At 46.4% G+C, this 26,340-nt stretch overlaps 1 protein-coding gene across 3 annotated transcripts in view; it reads right to left on the reverse strand.

The window, feature by feature from the left end:
- KDM5B (lysine demethylase 5B) overlaps positions 1–26,340 on the reverse strand; it is a 211,111-nt gene that overhangs the window by 81,419 nt on the left and 103,352 nt on the right. For all 3 annotated transcript variants that reach the window (XM_030561061.1, XM_030561062.1, XM_030561059.1), the window contains 7 exons: positions 20,613–20,775; positions 18,446–18,565; positions 14,836–15,030; positions 14,273–14,454; positions 11,421–11,545; positions 10,711–10,861; positions 538–652 (listed from right to left, as the gene is read on the reverse strand). In XM_030561061.1, coding sequence (XP_030416921.1) covers positions 538–652; positions 10,711–10,861; positions 11,421–11,545; positions 14,273–14,454; positions 14,836–15,030; positions 18,446–18,565; positions 20,613–20,775 — 1,051 coding nt within the window. The remainder of the gene's footprint in view (positions 1–537; positions 653–10,710; positions 10,862–11,420; positions 11,546–14,272; positions 14,455–14,835; positions 15,031–18,445; positions 18,566–20,612; positions 20,776–26,340) is intronic.

The raw sequence follows: 26,340 nt of genomic DNA on the forward strand, positions 1-26,340 counted from the left end.
AGAATTTACTGGCAAACAGCTCACTAAGGCCATGTCTATATGTACAGTGTTGCAGTGGCACAGGTGTACTAAACAGCGGCGCCACTGCAGCATGTGTGGTGAAGACACTATGCCATCAGGCGCTCTCCCATCAGCATAAAAAAACCACCCTTGCAAGCAGCAGGAGCTATACTGGCAACATAGCTTGTTCACACAAGTGCGTATGCTGGTGTAACTTATGTCATTGAGGGGTTGTATATTCACACCCCTAGGTGACATAAGTTATAACAAACTATAGTGTAGGCATAGTGTCTGATGCAAGGGATGCACAAGGAAAATTTACCTTGAAATGCTCATTCTCTTAATACCTTGAGATTTAGAATATTTTCATAAATAGTTTATCAGCAACACTAAACAGAACATGAGTCCTTCCACTTGTGAATTCCTGTTCTAGACTAGCTGTTCAACTGTATGTAGTCTTAAGAACATTTTATTGCTTTCTTTATTATTTTAAGTGTTTTAGTTCCTCCCCGTTCTCTTTAGAGCTCTCAAAGTTACCTTCAGTAATGGAGTCTGACAGAGGACACAGGGTAGAGCATATAGCTGTCTTACAAACAACCGAAGCTCATTCACAGTCAGCTGATTTGGGGATTTTCCTCCACCAGAACGATATCTGCAATTACATATAGGCATTTCCAGATTGTCAGATGTCACTAAAACATACTCCAACATTTAAAGTTTTAAGTCTACTCATGAATTTTCAGAAACTTTATCTCAGAGTTTATACATGAAAATCACGATCTTCAAAAGCATCTAAGTGACTTAGGACTTGTCTATATGCAAAACTGACTGGAAAAAATGGTTACTCACCTTTTCTTGAACATTGTTCTTCGAGATGTATTACTCATGTCCATTCCATTGTAGGTGTGCATGTGCCCACATGTGCGGTCGGAGACATTTACATTAGCAGTATCCATAGGGCTGGCTGTAGCGCCCTCTGGAGTGCCACGCTCATTCCATGGTTTATCAGGCGCTGCCAGCCCTCCGCCCTCTCAGTTTCTTCTTCTCGATAACTCCAACAGAGGGGCAGAAGGGCGAGTAATGGAATGGACATGAGCAACACATCTTGAAGAACAGTTTTTTCTTCTTCGCGTGCTTGTTCACATCGATTCCACTGTAGGTGACTTACAAGCAGAATCCTCAGGAGGTGGGTTTGGAGTTAGAATCATAGAATATTAGGGTTGGAAGAGACCTCAGGAGGTCATCTAGTCAACTCCCCCGCTCAAAGCAGGACCAACACCAACTAAATAATCCCAGCCAACGCTGTGTCAAGCCAGGCCTTAAAAACTTCTAAGGAGGGAGATTCCACCACCTCCCTAGGTAATGACCCTTCGCCACAATCCTAATCAAATTGTGTTTCCTAATATGCAATCTAGACCTCCTCCACTGCAACTTGAGACCATTGCTTCTTGTTCTATCATCTGCTATCACTGAGAAAAGCCTAGCTCCATCCTCTTTGGAACCCCACTTCAGGTAATTGAAGGCTACTATCAAATCCCTCCTCACCCCAGTTCCCTCAGCCTCTCCTCATAAGTCATGTGCCCCAGCCCTCTAATCATTTTCGTTGCCCTCCGCTGGACTCTCTCCAATTTGTCCACATCCCTTCTGTAGTGAGGGAATAATCACTTCCCTCGGTCTGCTTACAATTCTCCTACTAATATAGCCCAATATGCTGTTGGCCTTCTTGGCAACAAGGGCACACTACTGACTCATATCCACCCTCTCATCCACTGTAATCCCCAGGTCCTTTGCTGCAGAACTGCTGCTTAGCCAGTCGGTCCCCAGCCTGTAGTGATGCATGGGATTCTTCCTTCCTAAGTGCAGAACTCTGCACTTTCCTTATTTAACCTCAGATTTCTTTTGGCTCAATCCTCCAATTTGTCAAGGTCACTCTGAACCCTATTCCTACCCTCCAGCTTATCTACCTCTCCTCCTAGTTTAGTGTCATCCGCAAAATTTATCGCATCATCCAAATCATTAATAAAGATGTTGAACAAAACCGGTCCCAGGACTGCCCCCTGGTGCACTCTGCTTGATATCGGCTGCCAAATAGACATCGAGCCATTGATCATTACTTGCTGAGCCCAACAATCTAGCCAGCTTTCTATCCACTTTATAGTCCATTCATCCAATCCATACTTTTCTAACCTGCCGGCAAGAATACCGTGGGAGACCGTATCAAGGGCATTGCTAAAGTCAAGATATATCACATCTACCACTTTCCCCATATGCACAGAGCTAGTTATCTCATCATAGAAGGCAATCAGGTTGGTCAGGCATGACTTGCCCTTGGTGAATCCCTGTTGACTGTTCCTGATCATCTTCCTCTCCTCAAGTGCTTCAAAATGGATTCCTTGAGGACCTGCTCCATGATTTTGCCGGGGACTGAAGTGAGGCTGACCCGTTTGTAGTCTGGGTTCTCTTTTTTCCCTTTTTAAAATGTGGGCATTGTATTTGCCTTTTTCCAATCGTCCGGGACCTCCCCCGATTGCTACGCATTTTCAAAGATAATGGCCAATGTCTCTGCAATCACATCAGCGAACTCCCTCAGCATTCTTGGATGCATTAGATCTGCATGGACTTGTGCATGTCTAGTTTTTCTAAATAGTCCTTAACCTGTTCTATCATCACTGAGGGCTTCTCCCCTCCTCCCCATGCTGTGTTGCCCAGTGCAGCAGTCTGGGAGCTGACCTCGTCTGTGAAGACCGAGGCAAAAAAAGCATTGACTACTTCAGCTTTTTCCACATCATGTCACTATGTTGCCTCCCCCATTCAGTAAGGATCCCACACTTTCCCTGACCACCTTCTTGTTGCTAACATACCTTTAGAAACCTTTCTTGTTACTCTTCACATCCCTTGCTAGCTGCAATTCTAATTGTGCCTTGGCCTTCCTGATTACACCCCTGCATGCTCTAGCAATATCTTTATACGCCTTCCTAGTCATCTGTCTAAATTTCCAGTTCTTGTAAGCTTCCTTTTTGAGTTTAAGCTCACTGAAGATTTCACTGTTAAGCCAAGCTGGTTGCCTGCCATATTTGCTATTCTTTCTGCACTTCGGTATGGTTTGTTCCTGCACCCTCAATAAGGCTTCTTTAAAATACAGCCAGCTCTGTTTGTTCCTGCGCTCTCAATAAGGCTTCTTTAAAATAAGAGTTCAGTCTTGCATATTAGAGCACAGCTCTGCCAAAACCAGCATTATCTTGAGCTTTCTGGGTCAGTGCAACAAATTTCTTGGATCAGCACTAGAGCGAAGAAGGCTTCTGAGGACACCTGCACCCTAGTCGAGGGAGCTGTCATGATCGCCAGCCGGTGCACCTTTGCCAGCTCATAACAGTAGCGGATGGAGGCCGTGGTCCAGGACGAGATTCTCTGGGTAGACACAAGGCAACCCTTCATCCTGTCTATGACAGCAACAAATAATCATGTAGACTTATGGAATGACTTTGTTCTATCTATAGAAGGCCAAAGCCCTTCTGATGTCCAGGGTATGCAGCCTGCATTCCTCATCTGTAGGATGAGGCTCTGGACAAAGGATATATCTTGACCATTATGGAACTGGAAGATGACCTTAGGCAGAAAGACTAGATGCGGACACAGCTGGACGATGTCCTTATAGAAGATCGTATAAGGCGGTTCCGACATGAGCGCTCTGATATTGGATACACTACAGGCCGAAGTTATAGCGACTAAGAAGGACACCTTCCATGAGAGAAGCGGGAGGGAGCAGGAAGCCCATGGCTCAAACAGGGGCCCCCCATGAGCCTTGACAGCACAAGATTCAAGTCCCAAGTGAGAACCATTTTTTCCACTTACCTGGTGAGGTGCAGGGGTGAGGCCTGAAGGGCTCTCGCTTCTGGTTCCAAGTGCCCAGTGCATGCCAGGCATGACCCGCTCCAGGGACAGTGTCAGGTGGGGAGTTTGACTGGGGCAGTACACCTGTCAAACTGTAATGCAGGTGTCCTAAGGCGAGCTCAGGGAGGACAGAAACCTCCTGTGGAGTAGAAGGGCAAAAGTTTGCTTGATCTTGATTTTCAGTATGAATACAGACCGTGAAAGCAAGGCCTCATGATCCTTCTGACTTTTTGGGTATTAAAGCAGGAGGTGTCAGAACGTTACCACAGGGATAACTGGCGGCCATAGGGAATGTTTGTGGCGGCCAAGCATTCGTAGCGACGAGTGGGACAGGTTAGTTTTACCCTACTGATGGTGTGTTGTTGCAGCAGTAATCCTGCTCAGTACGAGAGGAACCGCAGATTCAGACATTTGGCGTATGTGCTTGGCTGAGGAGCCAATGGGGCGAAGCTACCATTTGAGGGATTATTACTGAAAGCCTCTAAGTCAGAATACCCCCTAAATGATATGGTCATGGGAGAAACCCAGGGTTGTGACTTCAATCCTCGAGGGGGCCATTTAGGAAACCGGGGTAAAAATCTGTCTGCGGATTGGTCCTGCTTTGAGCAGGGGGTTGGACTATATGACCTCCTGAGGTCCCTTCCAACCCTGATATTCTAGGATTCTATGATATGCGGGTAAAGGCACTCCAGACCTTTCAGGAATCACGCCATCATGGGATGGGCGAAGACCGACCAACCTTGAAGCAGAGGGCTGAATGCTGAAATGGACACCACGTGTACCCTGACCAAAGATAGCGCCAAGCCCTGGAACTTATGGTGCAGCAAACAGCCCAGGATGTCTTGCAGCGGGGCCTCTTCCACACAAATGTGACAATCTGAGGCCCAACATGTGAACCACTTCCACTTTGCCACGTAGGCAGCCCTAGTGGAGGGTTTCATGCTGCCCAGCAGGACCTGCTGGACACCAGTGGAAAAACGCCACTCATCCCCACTTAACCATGCAGTAACCAGGCTGTCAAGTGGAGCGCCAGCAGGTTTGAACACAGCAGATTGTCATGGTTCTGCCGAAGAGGCAGCTTCTGAAAGACTCAGCAGCATGCTGAATCAGTGCTGATGAAGCCACACTAGGGCTATGAGGATGACTGTTCCTTTGTCTTGCTTCACCTTTAGCAGGACCTTGTGGATTAACGGCACCTACGGGAAGGTGTACATCAGCGCTCCCGATCATGGAGTCGGGCAGGCATCCAACAGGGAGCCCTTGTCCCTGCCCTGCAGAGAACAGAACATGTGGCACTTCCTGTTCTGCCAGGATGTGAATAGCTCCAAATGGGGAGACCCCCACATGCGGAAAATTAGGCTGACCACCTCTAGGTGGAGCAACCATTCGTGGTGTGACAAGAAAGTCCTGACGGGGCAATATACCAGGATGTTCCTGGTGGGTGGTTACAGATGAATGGTGTGCTGCACACAAAATGTCCCAGAGGCTGAGCGCTTCCCGACAAAGGGTCGAAGACCTGGCGCTGCCTGTCTGTTGATGCAACACATTGCGGCAGTATTGTCCATCAAGACCTGCACCACGCCTTGCCCTTCAGGTGGGGCAAGAAAGCCTGACAGGCCAGACAAACTGCTCTGAGCTCCTAACATCAATATGAAGCACTAGGACAGCTTGTAACCAGTGGCCCTGGGTGTTGAGCTCGTCCAGATGGTCTCCCCAGCCCATATCCGAGGCGGCCAATATGAGGGTGAGCAACGGAGATTGGGATACGAAGGGAACTCCTTGCAGCACCGACTTGGGATCCTGCCACCAGCCCAGAGACAAGAAGATGTGGCTCAGCGCCGTGACCATTTGGTCCAGGAAGTGCCAGCTGGGGATGTAGACTGAGGCCAGCCGTGCTTGCAGAGGTGTCAGATGAAGTTGGGCATGGCTGACCACAAACATGCACACAGCCATTGGCTCATCAGTTGCAGGCACGTGTGGGCCATGGTGCCGGTTGTTCTTTATGTGGGAGATCAAGTCCGCCATGGGCTGAAACCACGCTTCTGGAAGGAAGGGGCCCTGGCTTGTGTGGAATTGAAAACCGTTCCGATAAACTCTATGCTTTGGAATGGCGTTAACGTAGTGTTCTTTGTGTTTGTTAACAGGTCCAGGTTGCTGCAGGTGGAATTCACCAGACTGAGGCTACTTTGCACCTGCTCCAGAGATCTACCCTTGATGAGCCAGTCATCGAGATACGGAAAGACCTGGACCCCTCGACACGTCAGGTAAGCCACTACCAGTGCCACGCATTTCGTGAACACCCTGGGGGCCGAAGACAGGCCAAAGGGTAGTGCCGTGAACTGGAAGTGGCAGCTGGCCACAATGAAATGCAGGAAATGTCTGTGTCCCAGGAATATGGAGACATGAAATTAAGCATCCTTTAAGTCGAGAGTGGTGTACAAGTCCCCTGGATCCAAGGAAGAGATGATGGAGGCCACGGTGACTATGCGGAACTTCCACTTCTTGAGAGACTTGTTGAGGCCATGCAGGTCCAGAAGGGTTCTGAGGCCCCTTTGGCCTTCGGGATTAGGAAATAGTGGGAGTAGAATCCTCTTTCTTGCATGTCCTGAGGAACCTCTTCCACAGCTTCCAAGCCCAGGAGCTTCTTGACCTCCTGAACAAGGAGTTGCTCAAGAGAAGGGTTCCTGAAGAGAGACAGGAGGAGGAAGGGAGGGATGGCCAAAAATTGCAGGGTTTAGCCCCAAGCTACTATGTCCAGAAGGCAGCGGTCTGACGTAACCAGCAACCGGGCTGAGCGGTAGGGTAAAAGGCGGTTAAGAAAAAGATAGGAAGGATCTGGGCAGGTGGCAGGTGCGTTGCTCCCAAGTACACCTTGAAAACGAGCGCTTCTGGCCCCTCGGTTCTTCTCCTGGGCAGGCTGCGCAGGAGATTGGGATGATGAAGGGCAGCAGCAGCTAAACTCGACGTCCCTTTTCTTTGCAGACCCTTGTTGAGGCTGCCACTGTCAAGGTGTCAGAGGAGACTGGAATGGCTGTCTCGACGCCTGAGGAGTGTGCATCCCCAGCGAGCGGAGGGTAGCCTGCGTGTCTTTTAGGTATGCAGTTGAGCATCTGTTTGGTCGGAAAAAAGGCCAGCACCGTGAAACGGGCGGTCCTGAATAGAGGCCTGCGTCTCCTGGGACAGTGCAGCAGTCTGAAGCCAGGAACTGTGCCGCACGACAACTGCTAAGGGTACCACCCGGGCAGCTGAATCGACTGTGTCCCAGACCATTTGGAGGGAGCACAGAGTCGCTGCAGTACCCTCCTCCTCCAGAGTTGCAAACTCTGGGCTATATCCTGAGACATGGAGTCCTTGAACTTCAGGAGAGAGTCCCACAAGTTAAAGTTCTAGTGAAACAAGAGAGCCTGGGTGTTCCCCACCCGAAACTAGAGGCTGACCTTAGAATGAAATCTTGCAATCAAACAAATCCAGCCTCGTGGGCTCCTTATTCTTAGGGGTGGAACTGGCAGGCCCCTGTTTATCCCTCATTGGCCGCATCACCTTCATATTGGTGCACATAACAAAATTCATGTGGTGGGGGTGAGGCTGAGGAGTTCTGTGTGGGAGAGGGCTCATGGCTGAGGCAGAGGGTAGGCGTGTAGGTGTGTGAGGTCCTCGGTTGGGGATACAGGCTCTGGGGTGGGACCAGAGATGAGGGGATCAGGGCTGGGGCAGAGGGTGAAGGCTCCAGCTGGCAGTGCAGACTCTGGGGTTGAGCTGGGGATGAGGGGTCAGGGTTGGAACAGAGGGCTGAGGTGCAGGGGGTTAGGGCTCTGGCTGAGGGTGCGGGCTAGGGATGAGGGGCTTGAGGTGCAGGAGGATGCTCCAGGACTATGGCGATGAGGAGGACTCCCCCCAGCTCTCTCCCCCCACAGCAGCACATGAGTTGTGGGGGACAGGCACTTCTCTTTGCCACAGCAGCTCCAGGGCTGGGGCTATGGCATAGGTGCCCCCACTCCCTCTCGGCAGGCCTGGGCCGAGGCTAGGTTCAGGCTTCCCCTCCCTGGGCAGGTCCAGGGCTGAGTTGGGGCTGGGGGAGGGGCACCCCGGCTGCAGCAGGTCCGGGCTGGGTTCCCTGAGCACCTACGCGGGGCTAAATAGGCTGCTTACAAGGAACTTAGGTGGGTGCATAAATACTCAAACCCTTACACAGTACTTTGTTCTCACTCTCTTAGAGGTGGGCAGCGTGGAGGATGGGGTTTGCCAGATGGTCCTGGCAATTTTCAGGACCCACTCAGGAGTGCGACGTGGGCTGGAATGGACGCTAAGAGCACATTAAACAATGTCTCCATCTGTTCCTTCATCTCCTCCACCTTGATTCCACCCTAGGGAGCAGTGCCAGATGATCCCTGAAATTGTCTGGTGGGCTAGCTGTGGAGGGGCCCCCATCACCTCATCTGGAGAGGATGATGATGATTGGACCACTAGGGGAGGTCCGGCGGTGTCCTCACTCACTGGGAAGGGCTTGAGGTTGAGAAGGAACTGAGAGGGAAATGCCCCTGCATGCTGAAGAGGTAGAGAACAACTGAATCTGGCAAGAACAGGCCTGAGGTTGCCAAGAAAGACCACATTCTTAAGAGGTGCTAGGCACAGAGCACTCATGCAAACACATTCCAGAAGGGTGGGACCAGAACACCTCAATACCAACATATTCCCTAAAGAGAACAGGAACATGCTGACCCATTCTAAATAACAGGACAGGATGACAATGTGATGGATAGAGATGTTTTGATCAAATCAATATGTATAAGGTAATGGGTGGTAACAACCCATGTCAGGGGGCAGGTAACTAATCACATCAGAGGGGCAATATGTAATTTGTTTGTATTGATGTATAAAATGAAGCCTCAAAGAAGTGTCTCTGTCTGGCCTAGGGAGGAATGGAAAGTCCCACTGTTCACTGAGCTGGTCTACTGTCACGGGCATACATTTGTTAGTGTACCTGTAACCACTGAACTGGGGCATTAGCACCATACTTCATTGGAAATAAAACTGACCTGGTGCCTTCACTATTAAACCAAGTCTTGTGGTCTTACTGGGCAGTTCGATGGAAGCCTGCTGTACAGGCTCTGTGGCCAGAGCCACTGCAGCACGTAAAAATAACATGCACACAGCCAAACATCTAACAATAGTGTTGTCCATCAATATCTGAAGAAGTTCCTCACCTTGTGCAATAAGAATGGTTCTTCAAGGTTTGCCCCCCATGGGTGCTCCACAGTAGGTGTGCCTCCGTCTCTGTGCTGCTGATCAGTAGCACTGTCCATTGGGCCCGCACATGCACAGTCTCTCCTCGTGTTGCACCACGAGGCCAGCCAGCACACATGGGCTAATCATCCTCAGTTCCTTCTCTACCACAGAGTCATAAGCAAGAACTCTGAGGAGGGCAGGTAGTGGAGCAGTTACTATGGGGACACACATCTCAAAGAACCATTATTACTGCACAAGGTGAGTAACTTCAAGTAGTGTCCCTCTGGGGGCTCCACTATAGGTGACTCCCGACCAGTACCACTCTTGGAGGACTGGGACTTCAGAGTCGGGTTAGTCACAGGTGATAGTACTGTGGAATCAGAGGCAGAGTCCCCGGTGATTGCATAATGTTCTGTGAAGGTGTAGACTAATGCCCACAATGACGCTCCGCAGATCTCTGAGATGGGGATGCCATTAAAGAAGGCGACAGATGAGGAGATCCACCTCATGCAATCTGTATGGATAGAGTCTGCGGGAGTCATGTTATGAATTTGGTAGCACTGCCTGATGCAAATCGAGACCAGCTTAAAGAGCCTTTGGGCTGATATCACTAAGCCCCTGGATCTTTCTGCCATAGAGAGGAAGAGTCTAGGGCAGGGGTGGCCAACCTGAGGCTCTGGAGCCACATGCGGCTCTTCAGAATTTAGTATGCAGCTCCTCGTATAGGCACCGACTCTGGGGCTGAAGCTACAGGTGCCAACCTTCCAGTGTGCCAGGGGGTGCTCACTGCTCAACCCCTGGCTCTGCAACAGGCCCTGCCCCCACTCCACCCCTTCCAATCCCCTCCCAAGTCTGCTATGCCCTCATTCCTCCTCCACCAGAGCCTCCTACATGCCATGAAACAGCTGATCAGGAGGTGGGGGAAGGAGAGGGAGGCGCTGACTGGTGAGGCTGCCGGCGGGTGGGAGGGGAACTGTGGCTCTTTGGCAATGTACACTGGCAAATTCTGGCTCCCTCTCAGGCTCAGGTTGGCCACCCCGGTCTAGGGGACTTCCCAAATGCGAGATAGAATGAAAGGGGGCTCTCCTAACATCTAAGGTGTGTAGTATGGCCTCCCTATTGTCTTGGTGAAGCTTGGGGTAGAAGGCAGGAAGGTGGATAGCCCACATGCAATGGCTAGCCTCGAGATGCAGCATGAGGAGAGACAGTGCATGTGCAGGCCCAACAAATACAGCTATCAAAGATCTCGGATCAGCAGCACAGGGATGCAGACACACCTACAGTGGACCACCCATAGGGACACTACTTGAAGAAGAAACAACTTTCTTCTCAGGAAAGAAAAACATTTTAAAGTGCAATGGATCACCAGGAAGAGAAAGGCGAGTGCTATTTTACATAACTTACTTAATGCTGCCTCAAATTGGAACAGGTGGCCTTTAGAAATTGCAAAGTTCAGGACACTTGACATATGTGTCAGGAAGTACCAGATCCCTTTTCAGGAGACCAAAAGGGTTGCCGTAGTTTGGAAACCCATAAGACAAGAGCCTTTTCCAAATTTTCCCCCCAGTAATTTGAAATAAGTGCAACGCATACCTTGTTTGTCTTTTGCCATTAAGAAGTTGCTGTGCAACTGAGGCACATTTGTCTGCATCCTGAGTAACTAATCGGAGGTGTCGCAGTAGATCATTATCTGGAAACTTTCTCATTTCTGATTCTTCTATCAAAGCCTTAAAACTGATGAGGCCTTTCAGAAGAGAATATTTTCTTTAATTAAAAATAGCCCTTTTTAGGATTGATTTTAAGTAATAGAGAAGAATACTGCAGTGCAATAATTGTACGCAACAATGTCTAATTAAAAAATACCTCTGAAGCTGGTACAGAAATTAAAAAAAAAACTGCACTCTCAGATATACAACATCCCCTACCTGCCAAACCCATACAGCCCAACCTTCAACAAGCTTCTCTTTGGGGGACTCACACTGTTAGTTGTGAGATGGAGTCATAGACTCAGACTATTTGGGTTGGAAAGGACCTCAGGAGGTCATCTAGTCCAACCCCCTGCTGAAAGCAGGACCAATCCCCAGACAGATTTTTGCCCCAGATCCCTAAATGGCCCCCTCAAGGATTGAACTCAGCCCTGAGTTTAGCAGGCATATAAATATACAGATTTATTTATATGATATATAAATAAGCTTCAAAGACAAAGCTGTTGAGTTTCAGAAGTTAACAGCAGAACAAGAAACATTTTGGAAATTGACAATTTTTAGCATCTGTAGGAAATACAAGATAAGGAAAATACATACTTCTTTTATGGTTGATTTTTGCCTCCAAAGCTTCATTTACTTTGGAAGCCCATTCATTGTAGGATTCTGCACGCAATTTCAGTGCATTCATCATTGGATAGAGATCATCTAGTTTATATCGATATCTGCAATGGGCACAGAATTCAATCCCTTTAGTAAGGCATGAATGAACATCAAAATAATATTGTTTAGTGTCCATATGAATCACCACTGCTTTATCTATAGAAGTTTGTACTTACTATTATTCAGTGCTCACAAGCATATTAGGCACCTCATATTACAAATTCTAGACCAGGTCCCTGCTCTGAAGAGGTCGCAATCCAACTGAACATAAGACAGTGAAGAGGTAACAAAATAGCAGGGAGGAACAGAGGGTGAAGGATAGCTCAGGAAAGCAACTTGATTACTCAGTTACTCAGCAAACGTTAGAACTGGATCACTAGATGATTACCTGTTTTGTTCATTCCCTCTGGGCAGGGCTGGATTACCTCTCCTGTGGACTCGGGGCTATTAGATTTTGTGGGGCCTGTATACCAGCCTTCTTCCTGGAAGGGAGCTTGGTGCAGGAGGAGGCTGGGGTGCAGAAGAGCGCAGGATTTGAGAGGGAGTTTGGTGCAGAAGGGATTTCAGGGCTGATGCAGTGTTGGGGTGCAAGAGAGGGTGAGGGTGTGGGCTCGGGCTCTGGGAGGGAGTTTGGTACAGAAGGGGGCTCCAGGCTGGCACAGGGTACTGGGGTGCAGGGTCTGTGAGGAAGTTTGGGTGCAAGAGGGAGCCCCGGGCTGCGGAAGAGTGATGAGGTGCAGGAGAGGGTGAGGGCTCTGGGATGGAGGTTGGGTGCAGAAGGGGATTCTGACCTGGGGCAGGGGGTTGGGTGAAGGAGAGAGTGCATGGTCTGGAAGGGAGTTTGGTGCAGGAGGGGGCTCTGGGCTGGGGCAGATTGGGGTGCAGGAGGGGTTGCGGGGTCTGGGAGAGAGTCGGGGTGCAGAAGGATTCTGACCTGGGTGGGTGGGAGGGGGGGAGTTTGGGTGCAGAAGAGGGATTCTGACCTGGGGCAGGGGATTGAGGTGGAGGAGGGAGTGCAGGGTCTGGGAGGGGGTTTGGGTGCAGGAAGGAGCTCTGGGCTGCTGCAGAGGGTTGGGCTAAAAGAGAGGGTGTGGGCTCTGGGAGGGAGGTTGGTGCAGGAGGGGGCTTGGGGCTGGGGCACGGGTGCAGGAGAGGGTGTGAGGTCTGGGAGGGAGTTTGGGTGCAGGAGGGGATTCTGACATGGGGCAGGGGGGTTAAGGTACGGGGGAGGGAGGGGGACGGCAGACACACAAGGTGTAGGCCCTGGCCAGGATGCGCTTAACACATGCAGCTACTGGCCAGTGGCGCAGCAGGGCTCAAGCAATTTACCTGCCTGCCATAGCTGTACACCGCTCCCGGAAACGGCCAGCTGTTGACGCGTCTCTGCATGCCCCTGGTGGGAGGGGGACAGCATGTCTCCATGCGCTGCCCGCACCCGCAAATGCCGCACCCTTAGCACCACTCACTGCGGGGACGGTGCTGGGGGTGGGGCCAGCACACGGAGCCTCCTCCCCCTCCCCGTCAGGGGCCACTGAGACTTGCCAGCAGCCAGTCACTTCTGGGAGCAGCATGGGGCCAGGGCAGGCAGCCTGAGCACAGGAGATCACTGCCTGTGATTTATTTTTGCAGGGGCCTCCTTGAGCAGGGGCCCCAGGCTGCAGCCCCTATCAGAAGAGAGGATATCAGGCTAGATTGGCCACACTGGGTCAAACCAAAGCCTATTCTTATGTTTCATCTTGCTATAGTAGTTACAAGTCTTCTTCTGGCATAAATAAACAGAATGAGCACACTAATTTCTCATAGATGTTACATGGAGTGTAGCTGTAGCAGTGTGGGTCCCAGGATATTAGAGAGACGAGGTGGAGGAGGTAATATCTTTTATTGGACCATCATCTGTTGGTGAGAGAAACAAGCTTTTCAGCCACACAGAGCTCTTCTTCAGGTCTGGGAAAGGTACTCGAGTGTCATAGCTAAACGCAAAGTGGAACAGATTATTTAGCATAAGTAGTTAGCATTTATGTGGGTGAATACTGCACTCTAAAATGAACTTACACAGGAAAATAATCAAAGACAAAAATACCTTACTATCTGTGGGTGAATACTTTCCACAAAGCAATCACTCTATATCTGATCCTCATCCTCAGAGGAAACCTGCACAACAACACTTTCAAAAGATGAGGCTGGGAGCTTAAATTCATAACTCTGGTAAATACTAAAAATCATGGACTGATCAGACACCAGATTTAGGGTTTATTGCAACAATCTGTAACCCACCATCCCTTTTTGTCTTATGACTGCAGAGATGTTAACAGGCCACTCCACCATGAATGGTCTCTTACAATACATGCTAACTGCTTACACTAAAAAAAACTGTTCCACCTTGCATTTTGCTATGATGCTCTGAGGACCTCTCCCAGACCAGAAGAACAGCTCTGCGCAACTTGAAAGCTTGTCTCTCACACCAACAGAAGCTGGTCCAATACAAGATATCACCTCGCCCACCTTGTCTCTCTTGTAGGTGTTATGGCAGAAATATATCTTGTGGGATTTGAAAAAGAAAAGTTAATAGCATTATACACCATCTCAGAAAGGATGTTCATTGTTTAGGGCACTGTGGAAATAAGTTTGTACATGGGTGTGGGAGAAATATAAATGGCATCACTAGCAAAGCAGATGAGTGATGTGCCTCCCACCCCCCCTAGATTCTTCAAAAAACTAAATTTAAGAAAAGCATATCCTAGTCCTCAAAGACCCCCAATGAATAATACTTTTTTCTAGCCAAAACATACCCCAATGTATATTTATAGGTGGGACAGGAGCAGAGATCTTCTACGTGATACAGGCATACCAGTAAGCCAGGTTTACATGAGCAATAGACAGCAGACATGAAGCAAGTGGTTTTACACTTTATGCACTGGCGCTCATCATCTGGCAACATTTCAAAAGCCATCCTCTCGGAATCAGTCACTCCCTACAATAGAATACGAACAGAGCAGACTAGCTCAGACTAGAAGATCAAAAGTTAAGTTGATCAAAGACATGATTTATCAGGAAAGTTTAGGATTAAGATATTGGACATATGAAAATAATTACATTTTGGTTAACGAGGACTTAACTACTTCAACTAAGTTATTGAACAAACCAAAAAACCTATTATTTTAAAAAGGCATTAAAAAAAAATCTACGAAGGGCCCAATTCTAACACCCCAGTAATGTCAAGTAGTTTTTTCTTCAACTAGTCCCACTGAAATCAAAGGGTTAGGGTAACATTAATGCAGGACACCACGGGTGAACTTCACATCATGACTTTAAAGTTACTCCAGTAAGCATAATTTCACTTCCTAAAGCTTACCAGTTTAAGCACAGCTTCTCGTAAAGCCTTTTCATCTTCAATCATAATAGCCATGTCTTTCTGAACAGTAGAAGCTACCACAACATCAAGGACATCTGCTTTGGAAGCCATTTTACATATCATCTCATCATGAGAAAAAACACAGTAGCGGTTTAACAGGCGATAATGTTCCACACACTGGCGACCCAATGGCAGCTGTATCGGGGCGGGGGGGGGGGAAGAGGGTGGAGAGGGAGGAGTATCAGCAAGATTTTTTTTTTTAAATGTTGTTTATGAAACCTTTAGAGGCATAATAGTGTGAAGGCACAGACTGTCTGTGCTATTAACTAATTACTATCTATCCAACCAAATGAAAGCCAATAAGAGCGCATTCTAGGAAGTATATTAATTTTAATCAAAAGTACGCCACATGTTAAAGAGTAAACAAGACCATGAGCAAGTTCCTATAACTCAGGATACTGACTGTTGTGTTTGGACTTAGTAGGAGCATTGCCAGCAGATCAAGGGAAGTGCTTATTCCCTTCTATTAGGCACTGATGAGGCCACATCTGGAGTATTGCACCCACTACAGATAGGATGTGGACAAATTGGAGAGAGTCCAGCAGAGGGCAACAAAAATTATTAGGGGGCTGGGGCACATGACTTATGAGGAGAGGCTGAGGGAAATGGGAGGGGGGGCGGTTTCCAAAGAGGATGGAGCTCAGCTGTTCTCAGTGGTGGCAGATGTCAGAACAAGGAGCAATGGTCTCAAGTTGCAGTGTGGGAGGTCTAGATTGGATATTAGGAAAAACTATTTAAATAGGAGGTTGGTGAAGCACTGGAATGGGTTACCTAGGGAGGTGGAAGGATCTCCCTCCTTAGAAGTTTTTAAGTCCCATCTTGACAAAGGCCTGGCTAGGATGATTTAGTTGGGGTTGGTTCTGCTTTGACCAGGGGGTTGGACTAGATGACCTCCTGAGATCTCTTCCAACCCAAATCTTTTATGATTCCATGACTTGGAAACTTGTTGCACTCAGGGCCAGATTAAGAAAATCCAGGGCCCTAAGCACACTACAACAATCCCCACCCAGAGCAATGAGTCTTGGAGTTAACACGCTATTAACAGGAATAGGACAGTTCACCTGTTCCACTGTTTTTTTAAGTCTGTCTGCAGACTCAGGCTGACCTCACTGCAGTGGTTACACTCATGTCACATTTTCTAGTTTATCTTTGCAACCATCAGGGCTACAGGTGTTTTTTTTTCTTTTAAACATTTACATTCTGATGTATTCACATGACTCCAGGAGCTGGAGCTCTGGATACAGGCCTAAAGTGTCTATACGTTATTCCAGCCTCCCTTGTAATATATATAAACAGCATTCTGATGTCAGAGCAGCAGGATTTCCAAATGGCCCACATGTAAATGACTTAAAATTGTTTCATAGAATGACAAAATTTGTGTTGGAAAAATCCTAACTGAGACTCATCAGAAACAACTGTACTTGAAAAGGGCCAAACAATATTTTAATCACTGGAGATGTTGTTTGTTATCATGTTATAAGGTGGCTGCATTTGGTCTATCTTGGAGGAACCCTGCTCAGCGTATTTTGATTAAAAGCAATAAGGAGGACAGAAAATAGCTTTAACAGCCATAATCTTTGGTTTGTACACAAAGCCTATTATCTGCTGCTGCTTTGAACAGGGATCTTCTGTTTTTCTCATTTAGGACTGGACCACTAAGACTTCCAGTAAATTAACACTGATGTACACTCCAGGCAATGGCCTCTTGGAACAGTTCTGTCTGATTCTCTGAGATGCAATTCACAAATCTTACAGTACTTAACAGCTGAAGTGTGCATGCAAGAAATGCAGTTTTAGTTTTCCTGGTTACTTTTTCCAAGTGAAAGCAATGTGACAACCTCATGCTAGTGCATAGAATTTCCTGGTGAGATGGAACAAGTGGATCTCTACAGATGGTTAGAGCTGTAATACATGGTCAAGATAAAAACTTGAAAATGCCAAAACAAACCATGTTTTATAACCTACTCTGATTTTGCTCTTATTTAAATAGCAGAGGACAGTTCCAATCTTTACCTAACAGAAAATATCATAAAAAGGGAAGGACAGCTCAATGGTTTGAGCATTGGCCTGCTAAACCCAGAGTTGCAAAGAATCCTGTGGCACCTTGTAGACTAACAGACGTTTTGGAGCATGAGCTTTCGTGGGTGAATACCCACTTCCTCAGATGCATGCATGGGTATTCACCCACGAAAGCTCATGCTCCAAAACGTCTGTTAGTCTATAAGGTGCCACAGGATTCTTTGCTGCTTTTACAGATCCAGACTAACACGGCTACCCCTCTGATACTTGAAACCCAGAGCTGTGAGTTCAATCCTTGAGAGGGGCCATTTAGTGATCTGAGGCAAAAATCTGTCTGGGGATTGGTCCTGCTTTCAGCAGGGGGTTGGACTAGATGACATCCTGAGGTCCCTTCCAACCCTGATATTTTATAATTAAATACCGTTAAAGATTTAAAGAGTTTAAATTTGGATTTGACAGTACTGCTTAAAGGGTCCATTCAAAAATCAGTGAAGTGGGGTAATAGTCCAAAAGAGTTCCATTCCACATTGATGTAACCTGAAGATGGTCACACAGGACCCTACTGTGCCAGGTGCCGTACAGACAAAGAACAAAGACAGTCCCAGCTTCAAGCAGCTTACAATCTAAGTAAATATAATTTACTGTCAAAAAATGGGTAAGACAAACTTGGAGCTGCTGGCCCACAATTTTTGTCTGAGACTGCAGTAAATAAATTGTTCCGAGATATGCCATAAGAATCGTTTTAAAGGTGTTTGAAGCGAAGTTGGAAGAGTCCCTATGCCTGATTCTGAATAATAATTTTCCTGTAATTAGTTCAAGAATAGGGGTGAGGGTGCAAAAAAGGTATCTTTACGCAACTTTCATGCTCCCTGTATTCTCATGACATGCAGGGCTCTGTCCAGTCCCTAGTATAAGTTAAAGCAGCCCTGAGGCTCCTCTGACTCATGCTCTGCTTCCCCAGAACTGTTATGGGCACTGGGAAGCAAAGAATACCCATAGTTCAGTGCATCCTGGCCATACCTCCATGACCAACATGCCCTGTTTGTTGCAAGTTGAGCGCAGCAGCTGCGCAGAGTCTTCTGCTATTCTGTAGTGTTTGGGCAGGCCCTTTGCCTAACAGGTATTCTCAAGAGGCTGTTTCCATGGCAGAAATGACCTTAGTGCATCTAAGAATCACAACCCACATTAATAATTGATGTTTGATTCTTTTAGCGGAGTTGGATGAGGGGAAAGTGTTCAGTCAGTACACTGAACTTGTTTTAAAGCGGATTTAGTATTCTGAAATCACTAAGCTACGTAAAGCAAAAGCATTTTCATTACCTACTTAGAAGTATTGCACAAAGTGAAAAATAGCAAAGCACCACTATTCACACTGAGTTTTCTTTGGTCACTGTGCACTAGGAAAATTCTTCTTTATGCCTTCCACTCAGCTGATTCAAGTGAGATTGTGCATGTACAATAAAATTACCACCACACTACTTGGTAAGCATATACTTTTACTGAAAATCCATACCATGTTCTTAAAACATACCCAATCAACTGTGCAGAAGTTCACAGCTTCAGCAAAATTGAAACCCTGGTTAAAGCCACTGTGATAGGCTCTTGGAAATGTAATTACAAATTCTCCTGCACACTGGTTGGTTCGGTAAACCTAATAAAAACAAGAGGCAAACCAAGTTGATTTCTAACAATGGGTAAGAATTACACAGAGGTACAGTCTAGATTTTCAAAGCCACCAAGGGCATGTGGATGTCCAATCCCATTTATTTAGCTTAAAGCACTTCAAAAACCTCACCCAAAGAGATACAATTTTTATTCAGAAAGCACAGGGACTAACCATGCACTCCATGACAATGCAGGTAAACTCCTAGTGCCAACAATTAGGTTGAAAAATGCTGACAAAACAAATGGTGACAACTCCCAGAGCAGACTGTTACTCAGCCTTACTGGCAGACGGAGCTACCACTCAACCAGTATATGTACCGTCATTCTCTAAAATGTAAGAGCTCATATTTTTTTCAAACAAGAACGAGCAAATTTGGCTTAAAAAAATTAACAAATATTCTAGTGCTTGGTGGCTGCTGGATTTTTTTGTTTAGTTCTGAATATACATTTTTCTTTAAAAGGTGGCAAACCCAAGGGTCATTTAGGACAAAATCAAGTTTCCTTTCAGCTCTGAGTAAGGGGCAGTGTGAAGATGTGCTGCTACAGGAAGAGCAATGGAAAGGAAGAAAGACTGAATTTGCACAGCAGGGAGGGGAGTATGCTGCACTGACTCATTACAGCAAACTCTCACCCCAAAGGCCACCCACCAGAGCTGGCTAAACACAAGTGGAAGAGAGAACAGCCATGGGGTCTGCCTAATTCCCAATCCCATCCAACCAACTAGATCAAAAGCAATGACTGCATTGCTCATCCTTTCAAACCAGTACATTACATCAGCTCAAGTCCCTACTGCTCTCCCCAACCCTGGACTCAGAAGCAAGTGGGTTTGATGTGGCCACACAGGAGAATGAGGGGAGGCCTTACTTCCCCTAACAAGCCCCTCCAGCTGGTACAGCCCTAAACATGGCTAAGTCACAATATAGCCTTTAACAGTAAATCTGCAGCAAATCAATTAATGTGACCTCATCGATCATCTTAAATCAGGACAAGATAAACTTGCATATTCCACACATTTTTGTGGTCTCTGAATTTAGCTATCATTGCAATTTTGAGATGCATGTATTGGTCAGGGAAGTATTTAAAATGAGAGCCATATGTCTCATTTCACAAGTGATATATGAAAGTCACTAGGCTCGTCATAAAGCGAAATTAAGTTTCAGATTAGTGAGCTGCTGAAGTATATACTGAGATGGAGATGTTTTAAAATGTGCAGCTGGTGGAGGGGAGGAGGTTGGAAGTTACCTGTAATTTCTTGTTTTTGGAAACACCATGAGACCAAGCAAGAATTCCCACAACTTAAAACGTTTGTGTCTCTGAAATCACACTTTAGGTATCTTAAAACTGCCTCACTCCCCCGTGTTTCCACTGGGTTCCAAGGTCAGCTCCTTTCAAAAGCCAGTTAAGTACATGGAAAGTACATTCTTTCAAGGTCTGAGAGGAAGGATGGTGAGTGATGCATTTCCTTGAATAGGTAAATAATAACCCAGCATGACAGGAAATATGAGAGAGGAAGGATGTAGATGAGGCATAGGCCAAACTATTCAGCACTGCAGGGAAGATCTACAAAGAAGTCATGGCTCCCTTCCCTCTGCTGCAAAGTTGTGTTCCAAACACCATCAGAAATGAAATAAGCTTGGAACAAACAGGGGGCAGCCAAGGGTTCTAGTGTCCAACTAAAGAGCACATGACAAGCCTCCACAAGTGCCTCAAAAACTCAAACCACCTTATGTGGAACATGGACCCAGGAACTGAAATCCACTGAGACAGATCTCTCTGGAGAAGAGCATGTGAAATAACCATCTTAAGTGAGCCTAAAAAGCAATGACTGCACTGCCCATCCTTTCAAACCAGCCCATTATACCAGCTCAAACAAATGTAATTTGTCCGATACATTACTTCTATACTGTGCAATACATGCAAAAGCTACTGCAAAGTTGTGTTAAAAATTGATTTAAATTGTCAACTTTATAGAAGAAGCCAACATAAAAGAAGAGGAGATAAAAGACAATGAGCACAGAACTCCAATGACATACGGGCACTCCATGGGCCATCAGCGTATTTGGGTTCATAATGGTGACAAGCTGATGCAAAAGATCAGGTTGAGACACAAATAACTCGGGAGCCAGCTTCTTCATTACGTCTTCCAGTTGCTCAGCTGCATACCCTGGGGCTCCATACCACGTTTTCGGTTCCCCCCTGCAAATTTAAAAAAGGAGGTGCTAAATATAAACAAGATTGTACGTTCACATTAACAGGCTCCTGCTTCACATTGTACTGAAAAGACTCTAAATAAGCACTATTTAGGAGTGCACTCAGGATTCTCTACATAGTGGAGTAATGTGCTGTACAGGGCTGTGATTTCTACAGCTCACTAACATGCTGTGCATTAATTTATCCACATAGCTCTTACTGGTGCACTTTAAGGTAGCACTGTTTGAAACAATACTGTTCGTGTATACTAGGGAACCTTTAGTCTACACGGACCAATTGATGCACAGCACATTAGTGCACTTTAGAAATCACACCCCATAGAGTGTATTACCCTATCACATAGACATATCCAAAAACTCTATCCCAGGGGTGGGCAAACTATAGCCCATGGGCCACATACAACCCGCAAACCATTTTAATCTGACCCTCGACCTCCCGCTGGGGAGCAGGGTCTGCGGCTTGCTCCGCTCCGCTGCTCCAGCTGGGTAGCAGGGTTGGGGCCACTCCATGTGGTTCCCGGAAGCAGTGGCATGCCCTCCCTCTGGCTCCTACGCATAGGGGCAGCCAGGGGGCTCTGCTCCATATGCTGCCTCCGTCTCAAGTGCCACCCCCCACAGCTCCCATTGACCGGGAACCGCAGTCAATGGGAGCTGCAGGGGTGGTGCCTGCAGACAGGGCAGCATGCAGCAGAGCCATCTGGCCACACTTCCGCATAGGAGCTGGAGAGAGGGACATGCCACTGATTCCGGGAGCTGCTTGGGTAAGTGCTGCCCAGAGCCTGCACCTCTGAGCCACCCCTTCCTCACCCAACCCTCTGCCCCAGCCCTGACTCCATCGGTCTCAGCCCGGAGCACCCTCCTGCACCCCAAACCCCTCATCCTCAGCCCTACCCCAGGGCCTGCACCCCCAGCCAGAGTCCTCACACATATCCCAGTACTTCATTCCCCTTGCCCCTGTCTAGAGTCCCCTCCTGCACCCTGAACTCCTCATCTCTGGCCCTACTCCAGAGCCCACACCCCAGGACAGAGCCCTCACCCCCTCCCACACCCCAACCCCAATTTCATGAGCATTCATGGCCTGCCATATAATTTCTATACCCAGATGTGGCCCTTGGGTCAAAAAGTTTGCCCATCCCTGCTCTATCCACTGCCCTAACTCTTAACATTTAATAATATAGGTTCTTTCTTCAGACTTAACTGAAATTGCCTATAAAAGAATATTGTGGAATTCCACTTTTATTGCCTCAAGAGCAAATCTGCTCATGTTAGTGTTCTTTCACTGCAATACAACAAATTCCACCTGGGCCTTACAACCTCTGGCTGAGGCATAATCACCATAGAAGCAATATGCCGTAACTCCTCACTTAACGTCGTCCCGGTTAATGTTGTTTCATTGTTACGTTGCTGATCAATTAGAGAACATGCTCATTTGAAGTTGCGCAATGCTTGCTTAGAACATTGCTTGGCAGCCGCCTGCTTTGTTCACTGCTTGCAAGAAGAGCAGCCCGTTCGAGCTAGCTGGTGGGGGCTTGGAACCAGAGTGGGCCGGCAGCCCCCTATCAGCTCCCCTAAGTTCCCTGTGCAGCAGTCGCCCAGCAGGCTATCAACTGCCAGGTAGTTCAGCTATCCCTCCTTCACTGCCATGTGCTGCTCTTGCCCTCTGCCTTGGAGCTGCTCCCGGGAGCCTCCTGCTTGCTGTGCAGAGGGGTGGGAGGAGTGGGAGGGGGGGAAAGGGGTGCTAATGTCAGGGTGTCTCCCTCTGCCCGCTTCTGTAACCCATTTCCACAGAGCAATGGGGGGGGACATGACAGGGCTCAGGATGGAGCACGCGTGTGTGTGTCTGTCTGTGTCTCTCTGCCATGCTGTGTCTCCTCCCTCCATTCCTGCTGCCTTGTAGAGTGTGAGGCTACATTAACAACGTGTTAACCCTTGAGGCCTCAGCCAAGTGCTAGTTCATCATTTAGCAGTAAGGCATTCCACAGGAAATATCCCACTCTTTCACCCCCAGACTCCACCACCTCAACCAAGCTTCACAATCATCATTGCTGTGTATAGTATTAAACTGTTTGAGAGAGAAAAGTCTTTTGTCTGGCAAAAAACATTTCCCTGGAACCTACCCTCCCTATTTATATTAATTCTTATGGGGAAACTGGATTCTCTTAACACTGTTCCCCTTAAAGTAGCATTTTTCAGGAACATAACTACAATGTTAAGTGAGGAGTTACTGTATAACAAATGGAAAAGAGAGAAACAAATAGCAATGCACATAAAATTAGAAGATGTGAAGTACAGAAAATTGATAAAGATAAAAACCATCAAGGAAAAATCCAATGCTGGAAGAAATTTTTAAAAAACTTATCAGGAACAAAAGAAATCCTAGTAAGAATATAGGACCAACACTAAATAGTCATCATAAAATTGTCATTAAAGATGCAGAACAGTCAACCTGTGGAACTCTTTGCCAGAGGATACTGTGACAGTCAAGACTATAACACGGTTCAAAAAAGAACTAGATAAATTAATGGAGGATAGGTACATCAATGACTATCAGCCAGGATGGGCAAGGATGGTGTCTCTAGCCTCTGCTTACCAGAAGCTGGGAATAAGCAACAGGGAATGGATCACTTGATGACTACCTGTTCTGCACCTGGCACTGGCCATTCGGAAGACAGGATACTGGGGCTAGATGGACCTTTGGTCTGACTCAGTATGGCTGTTCTTATGTTCTTACATAACAGATACAAGTGTTCAACAAGTATTCATGTTCTGCATTTGGAAAGAAGCAGGATGGAATATTCATATCAGATGAGAATGATGAATTACTTTCCAATCCATTAGTAATGAAGAAGGATGTTAGATGTCAATTAATAGAGATAAACATTCTTAAAGTCAGTAAGCCCAAATGGCTTGCTCCCAAAAGTCCTAAAAGAGATGGCTGATGAGATCTCCAGCCACTGATATTAATAGGTGAAATTCCAGGAAATTGGATGAGTGCTCATGCCAATATTCAAAATTCAAAAAATTGATAAGTCGCTAATAAGAGATTCAGTTGATGAAGTACTAAAGGACAAGAACATAATTAATGTCTGTTAACATGGTTTTATGGAAAACAGGTGTAGTTAATGAAAGACTTAAATCAGGTTTGCTTAAGATTACAAGTTTGGTCAACAAAGATATCTGCATAAATGTCAAACTTGTGTAAGACTTAGTTCCACATGACATGCTGATTAAAAAACTAACACTATACAGTATCAGTAACTGACAGATCTCAAAAAGTAGTGGCATCAAATGGGGATGTTTCTAGAGAGGCTGTAGGCCCAATGACAGTCAACATTTTCATAAATGATCTGGAGATAAATATAAAACCACTGCCAATAAAATCTGCAGGTAACACATACAGGTGGAATGGTAAATGAGATGGTCATGGCAGTTATACATAGCAACCTGGATCACATGGTAAGCTAGGCCCTTTCAAACAAAATGTGTTTTAATACAGCCAAAAACAAAATTATATATCTGATACAAAATTACTCAATATAGTTAGTTCCAAAGCAGACTGTGAAGAGTTACAAAAGGATCTCACAAAACTGGGTGCCTGGGCAACAAAATGGCAGATTAAATTCAACTTTGATAAATGCAAAGTAATGCACATTAGAAAATATAATCCCAAACTATACATATAAAATGATGGGGTCTAACTTAGCTGTTACCACTCAAGAAAGATCTTGGAGTCATCATAGACAGTTCTCTGAAAACATCTGCCCACTGTGCAGCAGCACTCAAATAGGCTAACAGAATTTTAGGAAACATTAGGAAAGGGACAGATAATAAGACAGAAAATATCATAATGCCATTATATAAATCTATGATACACCCACACCTTGAATACTGCAAGCAAATCTGGCGGCCCCATCTCCTAAAAGTACACCTCTACCCCAATATAACACTGTCCTCAGGAGCCAAAAAAATCTTACTGTGTTATAGGTGAAACCGCGTTATATCAAACTTGCTTTGATCTGCCAGTGTGCGCAGCCCCGCCTCCCCGGAACGTTGCTTTACCCGCATTATATCTGAATTCATGTTATATCGGGTCACATTATATCAGGGTAGAGGTGTACATTAGAATTGGGAAAAGTACAGAGAAGGGCAACAAAAATTATTAGGAGGATGGAACAGCTTCCATGTAAGGAGATATGTAAAAGATTGGGACTGTTCAGCTTGGACAAGCAACTACTGAGGGAATATGATAAAAGCCTATAAAATCTTAAATGCTGTGGAGAAAATGAATAAGGAAGTGTCATTTACCCCTTTACATAACACATGAACCAGGGCTTACCCAATGAAAAGAATAGGTGCAGTAGGAAGAGAGCCTGAAACATACGTCTTTGTATCAGAGGCCTGGTATGAGGCAGGACCTGCTCACGGAATCTGGCAAGAACAGGTATGATATTGCAGAAACACAATAGGCAGTAAATAAACAAAAGGAAGTACTTCTTCTCATATTGCACAGTCTATCTGTGGAACTTGTTGCCAGGGGATGTTGTGAAGCCCAAAACTGTAATGATGTTCAAAAAAGAATGAGGTAAGTTCCCAGAGCATAGGTCCATCAATGGCTGTTAGCCAAGATGCAACCTAATGCTCAGGGTGTCCATAAACCTGACTGCTAGAAGCTGGGGGAAAGAGAGAGAGCAAGAGCAAGAGCGTGTGTGTGTGTGCGTGCGCGCGCAAAATGACCTGTTCTGATCACTCCTTCTGAAGCGCCTGATGCTGTCAGAAAACAGGATACTGGGCTACATGGATCTTTGGTCTGATCTCATATGTTCTTCTTAGGAACAAGGAAAACAAGCCATGCCTGCAGTCTGGGGGCCTGTGCTGGAAAGTATTTAGGGAGTCACACAGTGGACAAGCAACTTGAGATGAGTTTCTAGTGTGATTGTGTAGCAAAAAGGGCTAATGATCTCCCTGACTGACAAGGGAGTACTGTATCAGAGGGGTAGCTGTGTTAGTCTGGATCTGTAAAAGCAGCAAAGAGTCCTGTGGCACCTTATAGACTAACAGATTTATTTGGGCATAAGCTTTCATGGGTAAAAAGTGGACTCCTTGTTGTTTGAGTAGGTATGTCTCTATATTGCACAGGTGTGACCAATACTGGAATATTGTGTACAGCTCTAGTTGTCCATGTTTTAAAGGATGTTAAAAAAACTGGTAATGAAGGTTTTTGCAATAGGAACTTGGTTAATCCTGTTGATGTATGAGGAAGAATGGAATTCAATTCCCTTTCCCATAGCCAAAATGCTAGGAGAAATAAAAGATAAAACTGTCACTAATTACAACAAATACAATTCTGAACACTCAGAGAGCAGATATGCTGTTTAAGAAAGTGCCGTTTCTAGTCTCTTTAACCATACCACATTTTAAGGGATATAAATTGGCTTATGTGAAAACCTGTAGAAGTTTATGACCACTATGGAAACAGACTTGGGACGGGGGGATAGAGGTGTGTCACACTGGTTACATTGAGGTGTAGGCAGTGCGATCTAGTTGTCAGAAC

This window comes from Gopherus evgoodei, chromosome 4 (assembly GCF_007399415.2).
Source record: "Gopherus evgoodei ecotype Sinaloan lineage chromosome 4, rGopEvg1_v1.p, whole genome shotgun sequence".
In the NCBI taxonomy this organism is placed as follows: Eukaryota; Metazoa; Chordata; order Testudines; family Testudinidae; genus Gopherus; species Gopherus evgoodei.